The 17,526-nt window shown below is 43.2% G+C and overlaps 1 protein-coding gene across 2 annotated transcripts in view; it reads left to right on the top strand.

Moving 5' to 3' along the window:
• Positions 1–17,526, top strand: part of LOC138284150 (ras and EF-hand domain-containing protein-like) — a 226,438-nt gene that overhangs the window by 94,812 nt on the left and 114,100 nt on the right. For both annotated transcript variants that reach the window (XM_069222634.1, XM_069222635.1), the window contains one exon: positions 10,738–10,828. In XM_069222634.1, coding sequence (XP_069078735.1) covers positions 10,738–10,828 — 91 coding nt within the window. The remainder of the gene's footprint in view (positions 1–10,737; positions 10,829–17,526) is intronic.

Here is a 17,526-nt window from a genome sequence, read left to right as displayed (position 1 = left end):
TAAGGTACTAGGTGGAACCAGACTTCGAAAAGCGAATGTGTGGCTGTGCACACAGCACTTTATAATGTTTTACCTGTCTAAATTAGCAGTATGCCTTGGGTAATTAATGATGTCTCAAATGTTCTCAAAAGGTATATGGCAATGTTATCAACTTTGATTGAGTTTTATTGTGATGAAATAGTGATTCTCATAATGTAACAAAAAGAGAAACTAGATTTTATTAAATACACAAAGGCTAGCATTATGCATAATAATCCTTTAATGCCACTCTAAGCAACACTTTCAAGGAAAACATTACATCATAAAGAAACATGTCAGAATAGAACTCTAAACCCCATAAATACTTTCAGAACTGCAGCCACATCCTCTTTTAAATTGTGAATCCAAAAGGAAAAATTCTGTTATATAATTCCAATCCAAACGAATATCCACCAACCATGATCTGCTTATTGATTATTTTCTGAAAAAAATATACAGATAACCATCTTTACAATGTAATCAGTACAAAAAAGCATAACGTGTTTCCTATTTTTTTTTTTTAAATGAAATCTAATAAAAAAACAACTATAAAAACATTCAATCATATACTTATTATATTTTTATGACTCCTGAAATTCCTACCTTTTTTTTTACAAAACGTAAACATTATAGGGTGCAGAGGGAGGGATAATGCTAGCTTCTGTGTCTTTAATGAAACCTAGATTCTCTTTTGATTACATTATGAGAACCCCCATTTCATTACAAGATCGGAGGCTATCATTTTGCATGTTGGTAGCTCTCCGGCACCACTCTAGACATATGTTCAATAGGTTTGCAATAATGATTAGCAAAAGTAGAAGCATTTGACCAATCTGCTGCTTTCAGAATCTTTTCCAATCTACCATCACTCCAAAATGATTTGCTGGCCATAGCCCCTCTCATAGAATGTGCTGTAAATGTATCCACATAAATACCTGCCTCCTGCATTGTCCATTCAATCCATCTTGCAATAGTGGTCATGGTAACTGCTTTTTATGGTTTCACAAATGATATCAACAATTGATTTACTTCATAAGCTCTGACTTCCAGAGTTTTTAATTCATACTCTTTTATACAATGTACCACACACAGATCTTTGCATGAATCAATCTTGGATAGAAAATAGTTTCTGACAGACTTAGGGGGTCATTCTGACCCTGGCGGGCGGTGACCGCCAGGGTCACCGACCACGGGAGCACCGCCAACAGGCTGGCGGTGCTCCCTCGAGCATTCTGACCGCAGCGGTTCAGCCGCGGTCAGAAACGGAAAGTCGGCGGTCTCCCGCCGACTTTCCGCTGCTCGGGAGAATCCTCCATGGCTGCGGAGCGCGCCCCGCAGCCATGGGGGATTCTGACGCCCCCTACCGCCATCCTGTTCCTGGCGGGTCTCCCGCCAGGAACAGGATGGCGGTAGGGGGTGCCGCGGGGCCCCTGGGGGCCCCTGCAGTGCCCATGCCAATGGCATGGGCACTGCAGGGATCCCTGTAAGAGGGCCCCACAAAGTATTTCAGTGTCTGCAAAGCAGACACTGAAATACGCGACGGGTGCAACAGCACCCGTCGCACCTTCCCACTACGCCGGCTCCATTTGGAGCCGGCGTCCTCATGGGAAGGTAGATTTGCCCTGGGCTGGCGGGCGGCCTTTTGGCGGCTGCCCGCCAGCCCAGGGCAAATCTCAAAATACCCTCCGCGGTCTTGTGACCGCGGAGCGGTATTTTGTCGGGGTAGACTGGCGGGCGGCCTCCGCCGCCCGCCAGTCTCGGAATCACCCCCTTAGTTCATTTTGAAATTTCAAAAGTTACCCCAAAGGGGCCATAAACAATGTCACTTACCTCCAAAACCTTCACTTCTGATTCCCTCCGGCCTGAGCTGAAACATAAACCCATTTCATAGACAATTTCCTGATGTCTAAACATTTATATGGAGAAACACAGAACTTAAAAAGATAACGTAACAAATCAGAAAGTTGCAGCAGACCTGGCTCAAAACAAATAACAGTCAAGACAAACTGCAGCTACACAAACCTAACAGAATATACAAATCATCAATCAAAAAAGCTTTAAAAAAAAAGGTACTACTCAGACAGAATTCAAAATGCTAAATCTGCAACCAAAGAATTCTATAAAATTCTCAATTAATTTTCGAAAACCTACATGCATGGAAGGAAGTCATCCCACTGCTCAAGATTTCACAAACAAACTGGCAACTCATTACACAACCAAGGCAGACAAATTGGACTCCTATTTAAAACAGAAGAAAACCATCAGCACCAACCCCTTTCCTAAAATACCCTCTAAGAATAAACCAACCCAGCCTCTACAGTCCTTCAAACAAGTATCACAAGGATTTGGTCAAAGCAAGCAGACCTTCCGTTTGCCATTCTGACCCTTGCCCACCACACATCTTCAAGAACATTCTTTTATCTACTTCTGCTGCTACACCTGTAAGAAGAATCATCAACAACTCTTTAACTACAGGAACTTTTCCTGTAGACCTGAAAAAGGCATACATACGACCGTCATGAAAGGAAACAAACCTAAACCCGCAAGACCCCAACAACTACAGACCAATCACAAATGGAGCTTTCCTGGGCAACCTGATAGAAAGAGCAGCATTCACCCAGATGTCACAATTCATTGAAGACAATTTTATACTTTCAGACTTCCAAACTGGATTCCGGCCAGGAAGAGGCACTGAATCGGCACTCATAGCAATCTGGGATGATACTAAAAACACAGCCGACCGCAATGGAGTTGCTGCACTACTTCTCTTGGATCTCTCGGCTCCCTTTGATATGGTTGACCATGACACCCTAATTCAAAGACTCCACGAAGCTGGCATAGAAGGGACTGCTCTCGACTGGTTTACATCCTATCTTTAAAAAAGAACTAATATCATCTATTCTCCCCCCTTCTCATCCAAACCCTACCTCACAAAAGCAGGGGTCCCCCCAAGGATCAATCATCTCACCTTTGCTTTTCAACATCTACATGATATCTTTACCAGAACTGATCAATGATTTTCATCTCACTTGCTACAACTATGCAGATGACACACAAATACTACTTAAATTAGAATGCCCCAAAAACATTGATAACTCACTAATCTTCAGTTGCCTCAGAGCCGTTGATCAGTCTATGACTTGGAGCCATCTCAAACTAAATGCCTCCAAAACAGAAATACTCATATGTGGTGACTGGATAAATTATGACCCACTGTGTGCCTGGCGTGACGATCTCGGACCACCTCCTCAATTATCCAAGGAAGTTAAAAACATTGGAATCATCATGGACTCCAAGTTAACTATGAATGCCCAAGTGGACAAATTAGCACAAACGAGCTTCATCACCTTGAAGACTCTACGACGCATCTTCCCCACCTCGGATTTCCACATAAGGTGCAAGCTACTATCTCGCTTGTACTATCCAAACTGGATTATGCCAATGGCCTCTACCATGGATCATCTCTATTATGAAAAAACTACAACGTATTCAGAACTCCGCAGCCAGGCTACTATTACATGTAAAGCCACAAGCCCACATCTCCCCTGCCTTGAGAGCACTACACTGGTTACCCAGTGCCAGAAGATGCACCTTCAAGCTGCTTTGTATCACCCATAAAGCATTGAACAGGAACGCTTTTTATCAGAAACAAAATAACCAAATACATTCAACAAAGAAACCTCCGCTCAAGATTGGCGCCCCGCCTTAGAATGCCACCATACAAGAAAAAGACTATAGGTGGTACATCCTTCTCCGTTCAAGCAGCCAAACTATGGAATTCATTAACCCCAACTATAAGAGCCACAGATAACTATCTTGTCTTCAGAAAACTACTCAAGATTTGGCTCTTTCCTTCATAACCACCATATTCAAACAGCTATGGACTGCATATGCCTATGTTGATACATATTTTTATCTGATTATGTGTACATTCTAGTTATATATAGTTCTTTAGAAAATATGTATCACTACTATGTCATAACAATAAACTACAGACATACTCTTTAAACCTGTTTAACTAATGTATATTTACGCATGGTTTAAATATGTATATGTATGTACATATATGTGTGTGTATTCATGTGTGTATGTGTGTTTGTGTGTATGTATGTATATATATATATATATATATATATGTATGTTATTCTGTGTTTAACATGTTCATAGGTCATTGCATAGCTCCTAGATAAGTTGTTATATTAGATACTTATGAATCCCTGCTCTCATTTTTAAATCACACTTTGCCTACCCATCTACCCATCACCATATGTCATGTCTCTATCAATCTATCCTCCATTCCCACTCTGACTCATCCCAAATCCATTCTACTACTTTCACCTCCTAAATAACCCTGCCTAAGCTCTTCCCTCCTCTTCCACATCTAACTCACCCAAACCTCACTTTACTACCATGATTTCCCAAACAACCCTACTAAATTCTCCCTCATTTATCTCACCTTTAACTCATCCAAAACCCCTCCTGTACTATGATCTCCATAACCCTTTCCACATACTCTTCCCTCCTCCATCCCCTCTCTACTCATCCCAAGCCTAAATCCTATTACCATAAACTCGCAATTAACACTTCTGGATTCTTCCCTCCTCCACCCCTCAATTACCCCAGTCAATCCAGCTAACACTCACATATCCGCGGCTCAAATTAACTCATAGTAATACTAAAACTGTACTCATATTTCCCTATACTAATCCACCACTAATTCCTTTTGAGTCCGGAGTAGCGTGCTACTTGCCGAAAAGCGCTTCAACGCCTCGTCAGGGGTAGTAAGCATTATATAAATACTATTACAATACAGTACAATATCATTTATATTAATATTTATTACTTGGCCAAGATATGAACATAGATAATACCTTATTCACATCCCATAATTCTCTGTATCTTGGCATTGGAGGTCTCTTCAATCGAATACTTTTTCAGGACCCTACATACTAAAACATTACTCCATATATACCATCCTTCCTCTTGGGACTGTCCTGGGGAAATTGCTGACCTATAATAGTTAATAATCCTATAAGGGAACCCTTCTCAAATAATTCCACTAAAACATTCATAACTTCCACTATAGGGGATTCCACAGAATCCAGACACCTGAAATACAGAAATACTTCTGAATCTGAAAAGTCAATAGGCCTTGCAAATAAAGCTATCTCCAAAGGATCCCAAAGACGAATTAACTCCTGAAAAACTCTCTGACAAAGCTTCCAATTTGTGTAATCCCTCAAATATCTGGAACTCCCATCCGCAGACACATTTTCCTTTCCCGGTAAATTTTCTGCTTTCAAACTAATCAAGCAATCCCTTCTCCAGAAATAACCGGTTTCTTTTTTTATTTTGTTTACCTTTTTCTCTGGTAAACTCAAAACAAAATCTAATGGATCTATTGTAAACCCCAGGAATTCCAACTTCTGAGAAGGTTTCATAACTGACTTGTCCCAGAACACCCAAACTGTCCAAAAGATTCTTTGTCCTCTGCAGATCCTTGAGAAGTTGATCTAAACTTTAAGACATTAGAAGAATGTTGTCCAAATAGATGATCATTCTCACACCTCACCCTCTCTTAAAAAAAATACCACTGCTCTCATCACCATGCTGAAACACCATGGTGCTGAGGACAGACCAAAGGGAAGGCAAAAAAATAGGTAAATTTGATCCTGCCAAATTGGAGGTATGGTTGACTGTGATTCAACATTGGAATGGTAAAGTAAGTGTCCTTCAGGTCTAATTTCACCAACAGTTTTTCCTTAACAGCATGTCCCACAAAATATGGATTCCTTCGATCTTGAATTGTCTGTAAACTAAAAACCTGTTGAGATCTCACAAATGTATTACAGGTCTCCACAGTTTGTTTTTTTTCCCTCTAAAAATAACGTACGTATGTAGACTTTGATCCTCACTACGATTTTGGCCGCCGAAACTCCAATGGGGAGGTTGCCACCAATGTGGCTACCTCCCCGCCAGACCCATTATGAGTTTCCCGCTAGGTCAACAGGTGGAAACCTGAGTTTCTGCCCGCTGCGCCACCGGTAAACACCCTTCAGCATTGTCTCCGGCTCGTAATTGAGCCGTCCGCAATGCTGTAGAGCACAGGGTGCACCAGCACCCTCGCAGTGTTCACTGTCTGTGTGCAAAGCAGACAGTGAACATTGCGACAGTGCTGGCCAGTGGGGCCCTGCACTGCCCATGCCAAGTGCATGGGCCCCCCTGGTACCCCCTGCACCAGTTCACCAGCCTTTTCAAGGCGGTGCTACCGCCATGAAATCTCTGGCAGAGAACGAAGTCGTAATCCCCAGGGCAGCGCTGCTTGCAGCACTGCCCTGGCGGATTAGGACCGCCACAACCATCAGACCACCCGGACAACTAATTCAGGCAGTGCTGGTGATACGACTGCGCCACGACTGCTGTGGTCGTAATATGGTGCTCGGACCACCGCATTGGTGGCGGTCTGACCGCCATCTGTGAACTTGGGGGTAATGAGCCCTTTTGTCTTCTACACTCACTCTTACAATTGCATTCTTTTCCAACATACTTGCTATTTCTTTTTCTACAACTATATTCTGGTCCTTGTTCAGTATCATTTGTCTTCGTTCTCTGTACTGACGAGGAATCTCTGTAAACTCTATTTGTAATCTTGAATAGTATTCAGAACCCACAGGCCCTTTGTAATTGTTTTATAAAATACCTTAAGCATCCTCCTACTTTTCCTAGGAGAAAAAACAGTAGTATTCACTGTACTCACCAGCATATCTGTGACCTCAGGCTCTAGATTCCCTTCCTCGTTGGAATCTTCCTCGTTGAGGGTAGGAGGAGGCTGTTGCACCTCCAGAATATCCTCTTCCTCCTCTTTGAGCATAATGGGACTTTTGTAATTCTAGGCCAGCAGAAAGTCCCCTTCTGCCAGCCCTCCTAAAAACACCATTGAACACGTGTTGCATATTAAATTGAGCTTTTTCCAAAGCCATAAAAGTTGAAACTTATTTACACAAATTCTTAATCATATTTTCCCCAAATAACAACCCTTTTGGATTTTCGGTGCTTTCCTTGACCGCAAGGTCCTCAATTTTGGGTTTATTTTTAACAAGACCGCTCGTCTTCTTTTGGCATTGAAGCCTGATTTTGCTTTTGCATCTCCCAAAAGAACAATAGCTCTTTGACTCAATCCTCTCAATAATTCTAAATCTATTGGAGTTTCATATTCTGCAAAGCAGACAGTGAACATTGCGATGGTGCTGGTCAGGGGGGCCTGCACTGCCCATGCCAAGTGCATGGGTGCACCCTTGTGGCCCCCTGCACCTGTTCTCTGCCAAGCTTTTCATGGCGGTGTTACCGCCATGAAAAGGATGACAGAGAACAAGGTCGTACTCCCCAGGGCAGCGTTGCTTGCAGCACAGCCCTGGTGGATTAGGATCTCCACCACCTCCAGCCACTGGGATCCTAGATCCTAGCGAAGCTGGCAGTTCCCTGGTGGTCACCACTGCATTGGTGGCGGTCCAGACCGCTTAGGACCGCTTAGAGGATCATAATGAGCCCCTTTGTGTCACTTAGGACACCTTTTTGTTTTCTTGGTGCTAAAACCAACCATCTCTTTTTTGCTAACAGGCTTTCTGTTCAAATACTTCATCTTTCTCTTCCTTTTTCCTTGCATAACTTTCTTCTCTGCATCACTTTCTGCTAATGACCAGTACTCGGTGTCTGAATATGATTTCGTTTTGTAGCTCAAATCTTCTTTCAATTACTTTTTAACACAATTTTTTCATTTCATTCTTAATTAATTTTCTTATAATTCCCTCACTTTTTTCCCCCCTCAGAAATGATGACCCCATTCTCTGATTCTGACATACTTCCTAAATAATTTTATAAATGGTAAAAAAATGTAGTCCGATTTGAAAATATATAAATATATATTTGAAATAAGACAAAATCTAACGGTATAATAATCACACTAAAACCTGACTAGAAAAAATGCCTCCTCTTCCAACCACAACTTGCAACTGACAACTGTCAGATGCTAATCGTGATAAAACGCTAATGGAGCCGTTTATAAAAGAGTGATAGTAAGCCCAACTAAATATGGCCACCACATCTTGCGAGAGGTAAGGGAATGTTGGGCCAGATGTACCAAAGGATTTTACCCATTCTGTGTCTATGGGAAAATGCTTTAGTACATATGGCCCGTTATGTCTAATCACATTCTTCTAACCTACTTGCTAGCACTACATGCACGAAGGAGCTCCTCGAGACTCCAACAACACCTCACCGGAAGATTGCAAGAGGTCTAAAATGGCCTCATGAACATAAATTACGTGCACAAACAGCTTACATAAGACACAGAAAAGAAAACCAAGTCACGAGAGGCTCAATGAGGCGGTGCTCGCAGGTCCCCAACTGTCAGAACTAAGTCAAAGCCCCAGGCCATCGGCAAAAAAAAGAGAACCTGCATGAGGCCAACAACGTAAAAAATGGGACAAGTAAGACAATGTATGAGACAGACATTGAATATAATATTTTAAAAAGACTGAATACTTATAAATAAACGCACTGAAAAACAGGTCTTCAACAAAACTAGTGACCACTGTAAATGCACAAGAAAGCTATGAACTCATATACACAGCGTATAAACCTATAAGCTGCCAACAAAATTAAAGTATATATTAAAGGACCTCTAACTATTAAATATATCCTAATAAGCAATGAATCAAGTGCTAGTTATCTGAACTGGAGCAGCAATTAAGAGGATGTGGCTGCAGTTCAGAGACTATTCATGGGGTTTATCGTTCTATTCTGGAATGTTTCTTTCTGATGTAATGTTTTCTTCCAAATGTGCTGCCTGGAGTGGCACTAAGGGAATGATATGCATAGTGATAGCCTCCTGTCTTGTAATGAAATTCTACATTTTATACTGTTCGTTTTTATTTTAGGTTGATGTAGGTGTTGGTGGATTAAATGTAATTAAGTGCTATGTATGGATTTTATGATGTTTGTAATTGTGTATGTTAAATGATGTTTATGTAATATTTCTGCAAGAATTTATTTCTTAGAAATAAAGGTTTTGGCTACAACACTCTGCTCCACTCTATGCCACTGTACACTACTCCACAACACTGCACTGTACGACACGATACTCCACTCTACTCACCAACACTGTACTCCATTCCACTTTATGCCACTCCATTCTGCGCCAGTCTATGCCGCTCTGTGCCACTCCAACCTATGACACTCTACTCTTACACTCTGTGCCACTCCACTCTGTGGCACTTTACTCCACTCCATGCCACTTCACCCTACGGCACTCCACTTCACCCTGCGGCACTCCACTTCACCCTGCGGCACTTCACTGCATGGCACTCCACTCCATGACCCTCTACAAAACTTCACTCCACTCTATATTACGTAACTCTACTCTATGCCCCTTTACTCTGCATCACTCCTTTCTATGATGCTTTAGTCCACTCTACAACACTCTACTCCACTCTCTGGCACTCACTCTACTCCATGTAACTTTATGCCCCTCCACTCTACAACACTCTACTCTACTCTACTGTATGCCACTCAAATCCCCTCCACTCTGCTACTCTCCTCTCTTCAATGCTTTACAACACTCCAATCTATGCCATACCATTCTACGCCACTCCACTTTACAAACTACTCCATTCCACTCCACTCTACAACACAACACTCCACTTTGACGCTCCACTCTGACACTCTATGCCACTCTATGGCATTTTATGCCACTTTACTCCACTCCATGCCAGTCCACTCCACGCTACGCTACGCCACTCTACTCCAATCAGTGGCACTCCACTCCATGCCTTGAACTATATGACACTCCACTCTGATAATTCACTCCCCTCCACTCTGTGACCCTCCTCTCTACAACACTTTACTCTACAATACTCCACACTATGCCTTGCCACTCTAGACCACTCCACTATATGACACACTACTCCATTCCACTAAACTGTATGCCACTCCATTCTGCATGACTCTACTCCACTGTATGCCACTTTACTCTACAAAAGTCTACTCCATTCTGTGCCACTCTGCTCTATGCCACTCTGCTCTGTGTCACTCCAGTCTGCACCCCTCCACAACACTCTACTTTACTCTACAACACTCACACTCCACTCTATGCCGCAACACTGTATGCCCTGCCACTCTATGCCCTTCCACTCTATGCTCCTCTAGTCCACTCTACAATTCTCTGCCATTCTATCACTCTACAACACTCCATGCCATTCTACTCCACTGTACGTCACTCCACAATACTCTACACACAACTCTATTCTACTACATTCCACTCTACTTTACTCCATGCCACTCTGCAGTATGCCATTAACTTTAATCCATGCTAAAAGACATTGGCAAAGCCAATAGCTCCACAGATCCGTGGCTTAACACTTTGGCAAAGCCAATAGCTCTTGCATAGTTAACTATTGGTTATGCCAATGCTTGTTTCTGTTCCTACCGTTCACCTACTGTGTCTTTAATGGACAGGTGGGGAAAACCTGAAATACTAGTTTTGTGACCCACCTGACCTGGAAAACACTCAGTATAACTAATGTATGAGTCCAGTGTGAGATGTTCCCCTCCGCCCCAATTGCACTTGGATGTGTTGATGCTGACATTTATTAAATTGTGTGCTTTGTCCGTGTTTTTGTTTGTTTCCTCCAAATTCCTGTTTCTGTGGGTTCCGATTGGCAGGAGCGAGGAGATGGCAGCCGCGCAGTTGGCGGAGCTGGAAGAAGACTTACAGCAGCAACTGATCAATGCAGAGCATAAAGCCCAGGAAGAGGTGAGCCCATCTGCCTTTATGGTAGAGTGATACTCTGGCACTGTTGTTCCCCCTCCCCCAAAAAAGACTTGGGGCCTGATTACGATTCCGGCGGGCGGCGGAGTCCGCCCGCCAGAATTCCGCCCTCCATAATACCGCTCCGCGGTCAGAAGACCGCGGAGGGTATTATGAGTTTTTCCCTGGGCTGGCGGGCGGTCTCCAAAAGACCGCCCGCCAGCCCAGGGAAAAACTCCCTTCCCACGAGGATGCCGGCTCGTAATAGAGCCGGCGGAGTGGGAAGGTGCGACGGGTGCTGTTGCACCCGTCGCGTATTTCACTGTCTGCAAGGCAGACAGTGAAATACATTTTGGGGCCCTCTTACGGGGGCCCCTGCATTGCCCATGCCATTGGCATGGGCAGTGCAGGGGCCCCCAGGGGCCCCGCGACTCCCCCTCCCGCCATCCGGTTCCCGGCGGGAGAACCGCCAGGAACTGGATGGCGGGAGGGGGAGTCGGAATCCCCAAGCCGGCGCAGCAAGCTGCACCGGCTTGGAGGATTCCTTGGGGGCGGCGGGAGACCGCCGGTTTCCCTTCTCTGACCGCGGCTAAGCCGCCGCGGTCAGAATGCCCCGCGGGGCACCGCCGGCCTGTCGGCGGTGCCAGCGCGTCCCGCGGCCCTGGCGGAAGTAATCCGCCAGGGTCGTAATGACCACCTTAGGCCCTCATTAGGACTGTTTCGTCGTAAGCTCCGCCAACAGGCTGGCGGTGCTTCAAATGGAATTACAACTGCGGCGGAAGCGCCATGGTCGCACCGGCGGTTTCCCGCCACTTTGGTCCCGGCGGTTGTAATCCCCCAGGGCAGCGCTGCTTGCAGCACTGCCCAGGGGATTACGAGTCCCCCTCCCGCCAGCCTTTTCATGGTGGTATGAACTGCCATTAAAAGGCTGGCGGAAAGGGGAGTCGCGGGGTCCCTGGCCCCTGCCACGGCCCCATGGAGCTTTTCACTGTCTGCATAGCAGACAATGAAAAGCGCGACGGGTGCAACTGCACCTGTCGCGCAGCTGCAACACCGCCGGCTCCATTTGGAGCCGGCTCCCGTGTTGCGGCCAACATCCCCGCTGCTGGCCCAGCGGGGATCTCGAAATGGCCACCGCGGGAGTGTGGCCTCATTGGCGGCCGCGCGGCGGATACAACTTGGTGGCCGGCGCTTGCCGCCCGCAAAAAGTTGTAATGAGGGCCTTAATGTTTCTGAATGACTCTTACCCCCTGCTGGAGCTTACCACTGTGGCATACCTATATTGTGCTTCTCTTTCACAACACCAGCCTTCTTCTGCCAAGTGATTCTCTCCTTGACCCTACAAGTGCCCTTATCCCTCTAAATGTGGCACATAACGTAGCAGGTAATACAGTAGTGTTATCCACATTTCTGTCACTAACTTCTATCTCCCACTTGAAACGGCCCCAATACTAATGAGTATTATTTTATTTTTAAATAATTGTAAAACTATTAACTGTACTGCCCCAAAAACATATACATGAGATCTTCAACCCTCCAAATGAAGGGGTTTCTTTTGAGGTGTTTTAGAAGGATGTGTTTGGCTGTACGACCGGTTACTTTTAGTCATGCAGTGGCTGCCCATGCATTGAGGAGTCTGTCGCCTTCAAACAAGTCTTGGCTTTTCTCACCTGACAGCGGTTTCCAGGTTTTGAGCGGCTCACCCACAACATAAGGCGCAGGTGCTTCTTTTATCACGGGTTCTAATCTCGTCCAATTTGTCCAGAGTTATAAATGAAGGAATGCTGTGTGGAATTTTAAATGTATATCTCATTAATTGAAACACATACAACATAGTGCATACTAAAGTGCTTATGTACACAACAATTCCAGGCTAAATATCACCACACCCAAGATTGTACCTTGGCCTCCCTGCGTACTAGGAAGAGGGTTGCAACCTATAGGCTGCCGGTACACGGTACTGTGTGTGACTTAAAGATAGCTGCTGCTGCGTTTTGACGGCCTTTCTGTCTTTTTGTGACTGCAGTCAGTCTTAAATAACGTGTGTGTAAGCCCCTCTTCCCTTCGTTGCTGGCAGTATACTGCGGCAAACATAATTCTGTATTTGTGACAGAACTCTATATGACCTTATCTGTTTACCTTACAGTGGCCACAGATGGGGCAAGTCTCAGTGGCAGGACTTCAAGTCCAGAGTCTTTATTTACGTACGGCTCGGGATGCCAAACGCCAGCCCAGGCGCGCACCTTGCTACCCTCATTCACAGTAATGCCCGTAACGCTGCTACTGCTGCCCTATTCACGGTTAGCATTCCTTTAACTTTTTCTAGTTAGCGTTGCTGGGTATTACACCTTATTCCCAAACACTCCCAACCACCGAACGTTCACAAGATTGTCAAAGGGCAGAATCTGTCAGTGTGGCTGTACACGAAGAAATCCTGCCAGTGGAGTCTGAAGGGGTGCCCCTCTCATAGGGGCAGTCTGTGGACCCTCTGAGGCTTAAGAGCTTGAAACCCTGTTCGGTGCTGCTTAGCGACCCCATGGGTGATGTAAATAGAAAACCCTGCCTTTTTAACGAAAATACCAAAACACCTGTGTTCTTTGACTTTTATTTATTGACATCATACAACATACTGTTAGCTAAGAAAAGAACAGGACTGTCTGAAAGTTGCAACAGATGTGGGAGGGAAGATATGTCCTATTGGGTAAATTTCTGACTTTGTAACTCTGATACCAGTGATCTAAGCTCAACTTTGGCACTTGACCAAGACGTGATTCGGCCAAATTACATTATCTTGCTAAGCTTCAAACTGTAAAGTCATTTTGTAATGACGTGTATGTGTGATGGAAAAACACTGGACCATGTGCTATCATTCTGTTCCAATCAATTCTTTTTTCAAAGAAAATATTTTGCTTGAAATGTGTTTTCTGTGCAATGTGCATAGATGAATTGTGGAGATACCAGCTGAGTCACCCTTAAATTCATGAAGATTTAACAGATAGGTTATGCTCCTCTTCTGCCCTCCTACTGAACTACAGAATGATTGTAGTTTAGGGACCGTTGGTCCTAAACTGAACATGAACCAACTCATATGGTCCTGGCAGTGATCTAGCACATGGGACATGCTAGCGTGTCTGACCTTAATAAGTAAACTTACAAGACGACGCGAACAGGTCGATGAACCTTTTGACTCGCAACTAAGATGTTCTTACCATAGCTCCAGTACATAATCAATAATCAATACACTATCAATAATCAACAACCATCAATAACTGTAATAATCAATGGAGTCAGTAATTGTCACGCACCATGACCTTTCAGTCATGAATAACCACACCTTTTAGTAAAGGTTAGAATATTTATTTCCATATATTAACAATGCTAAGGTTATGTAGATTAATCTCAAAATCAAATGGAACACATACAGATACAATACTGGCTGTCCAAAGCAGCAGAGGAAATGTAATCTAATCAAAGCTTGGACTACAACACATTCTAGAGTTACAGTGCAAATTAATAACAGTCAACAGCGACAATGTAATTATGTACATTTAAGTTCAGCAAAGAAATTCATCAAGCATTATTTCTCTATTAGCACAATTTCATTAGTGAGAATCCTTAACTAACATCTGATTAGCATCAGCATGTTGGGCTTCATGCAAAACAATTTAGTAACACAAATTTGGAAAAACATCTAACTATGGCTCTATCAAAACAATGCAGTTGGTACCTAGAAAGAAAAAGCAAATGTGCATAATAATCAACAGTCTAGGTCATAATACCTTTCCTCAGTGTGGATCAGCAAACAGTCATTCTTCGTCCTCAGGACATCAGTCGATCATCAAAGCATCAGGATTCAGCATCAAAGTTCAGAAAACAAAAAGTCTGTAAGCATTAAAGTCAGACACGTCTCTTGTCAAGACTCATAAGGAAATACTGACCTTTCGGCCAGCAAGAAAATGGGCAATGAATCCAATGGCAAAATGCCGAATGCTGGGTTCTTCTCAGTGCAGTATCGTTAAATCAAAACTCCTAAAACTACTTCCAAAATCCCTATTGGTCAGATAATCACATGTTCACAATTTATCCAATAAAACTAAAATGGCAAATCTATGAATTCTACCATTACTCCGTTCACATGTCCTTGGTTGGTTTGTCCTGCAATGTCCTCATCATCCGGCTTGTCAGGTAACAATATTGTTGCAGCTTCTACTTCAGTCAGTATCTCCATTGTTCTTCTCCTGAGAAAGTCCGTCTCATACGCCTTACACATAAATTGTTACATTAACAAGAAGAGCATCTTCTAACAGTCGGTTCTCATGAGAAAACCTCAGTTGTGAGCACATTTAAACAAGGCAAAATTAAATCACAGTTTAACTCTCTACGACAGCCATTTATTAAACGTTAAGAAATACAGCTTTGACATGAGGCCTGACAAACTAGGCCAAGACATTCGCTAAGTTAAGGCCTACAACTTATAAAGCTAGAGCATAATGCATAACCCTTAATATGACATACTACTACATTAGTCAAACATATATTCAACATTTCACAATATTAATTCACTAGTAAGTACGCTTTGTGAACATTGGCGGCAATTCTTCGTAATCACATTTTCAAATGCGTGCATTATTTTCTACGTTATTATATTTTCTACACAAATCACTTATTCAGAATACATGAACACTCGTTAAAATGTTTTATTAAAACACCTGCACTAGCAGACACGCCACCTACGACCTCGTCAGGGGCTACGTTGGGTACAATAACCCACATCCATATCCCATAGCCTGATCAGATGGCCAAGCCATCTAACTCACTTATTGTTCCTTTCCCCACTCGGGTGCTCCCAGATTTGAGGCAGTCCTCTCCTGGAGAAATGCAAGGGCCTGTCTCTCCAAGGGACCATTTGCCAGTCGCTTAATAGGACCAAGTGTCCACCTGTCCAACTTTTATAAATTCTGCCTTTGAGCCAATCATCACCCTGGGTAGGAAGCTTTTCAAGTAGTCTCTACTCCACCTTCCTGTCACTAATAGAAGCCTGCAGTTGTGCGCTTAATCTCATATATATCTTATAGTACTTCTACCTGTGAGACCAGAAGGATTTGGGCCTACCAGACTCTCAACAGTACCCTTGCACTACATAACGGCATGTGCATGAATAAACCTTGCTTTACATTGTTCAGACATGTTTGCGCAGGGGATGCAAGCCTGGCTTGTTTGTTTTTTATGCATATTTTTTAAACACTGGAGGGTGGTGCAGGACCAGGAGACACCTCGAAAATGGCTTACAGACTTTCTCTTTTTTTTTTTTAGGTTGAAACCTACCAGACAGCACAGTTGTCTGGATTGGTAACACATTCTTGTGGATATTCTGAAAGCATACCTGGTAACAGGGTGGACTGGCCTATGGGCAATCAGGCAGTGCCCGATGTGCTGGTCTAACAGATCAGTGTGTGGGCTGTTTTTTTTTGTTTGTTTTTGCAGTTTGTGAGCCGGTTCTATGGCCTGGTGGGTCGGTTTTTACTGTTGATTTCCTTTATATTACCACAATGATTCCCGGCAGCAAACACAAACGCATGCATTCTCCCATTTCTTGCAGAATACCCATACAGTGTGTCTTGACTATCTAAACTGGCCTGGTTTGCAAATGTGGGCCACTTTTATAACTACCTGGTTCAGTAATGAAGGCCATTTTTATTTAAGTGCCTAAGCCTACCCTTTGTCACAGTTCGGCCCTGCCTGGCAATGGGTTCCGCCCATTGCTTACCTCTGGCTTTGTGTTTTGTAACTCGCAATTGCCAGCTTTATGCTTTCTGTTTTCTGGCTTTAGTTGTGTTAGGCTATCCAGCTTGAGTTAGTCCCTCCAGTGCAGCATAGCCTATTTGTTATAATCTCCACCAGTGCGTGCCTTCTGTACACAGGACTCTAAATCTTGTTCTTATCCTGTCACATTTGCTTTGCATTCAAAGACAGGTCAAATGTCAGGTTTTTTCTTCCTAGGGAGTGTAGTGTTTTCTTTTCTATCTCTGACCTCAAAGTGAGAGGATTAATGTGAGAATCGTGCTGTGAAAGGAAAGGCTGTGAAAATAAAAGCTTTTTTTTGCTAGCCCAAATCAAAATTTAAATATCTGTAAATGAACTGTTTTGATATTTCAGATTATATCAGAATTAGGAAAGAACAAGTGAAGGATTTTTTTTGCTAATTCTGAAGTGTTTTTCTTTAGGCCCAATCCTCTCCTCACCCCACTTAGTATGCCTTCATCGTTGTTTTGATTTTTTTTTTTTGTGTGGAAAACTCTGTGACATTTCTCAGGGAAGTGGCCAACTCCACCTCATAGGAAATGTGGAAATAATGCTGTGTCAAATTTTCCTATTATTTTTTAGATCGTCAGATATATATTAATTTCTGCGTATTCCATTCTCATTTCTCCTCTTTCAATCAAGCTTCAATTTCACAAATACCAAAGAAGAAAATTCGAAATGCTGTTGTATGTATGTATGTATATATATATATATATATATATATATATATATATATGTGAATATATATATATGTATATATATATATATATTCACTGAAAAAATTCACTGAAAAAAACAAAGGTTACAGGGACGTTATAGTTTGGTTCTGAATTTACTCGTCCAAAAACCATAGAAATTTAGCAGTTATAGTTAGTTATTTTAATTAACTATAACTCACGCCC

Source organism: Pleurodeles waltl, chromosome 3_1 (assembly GCF_031143425.1).
Source record: "Pleurodeles waltl isolate 20211129_DDA chromosome 3_1, aPleWal1.hap1.20221129, whole genome shotgun sequence".
Lineage (NCBI taxonomy): Eukaryota > Metazoa > Chordata > Amphibia > Caudata > Salamandridae > Pleurodeles > Pleurodeles waltl.
This window is presented reverse-complemented; position numbering and strand designations above follow the sequence as displayed.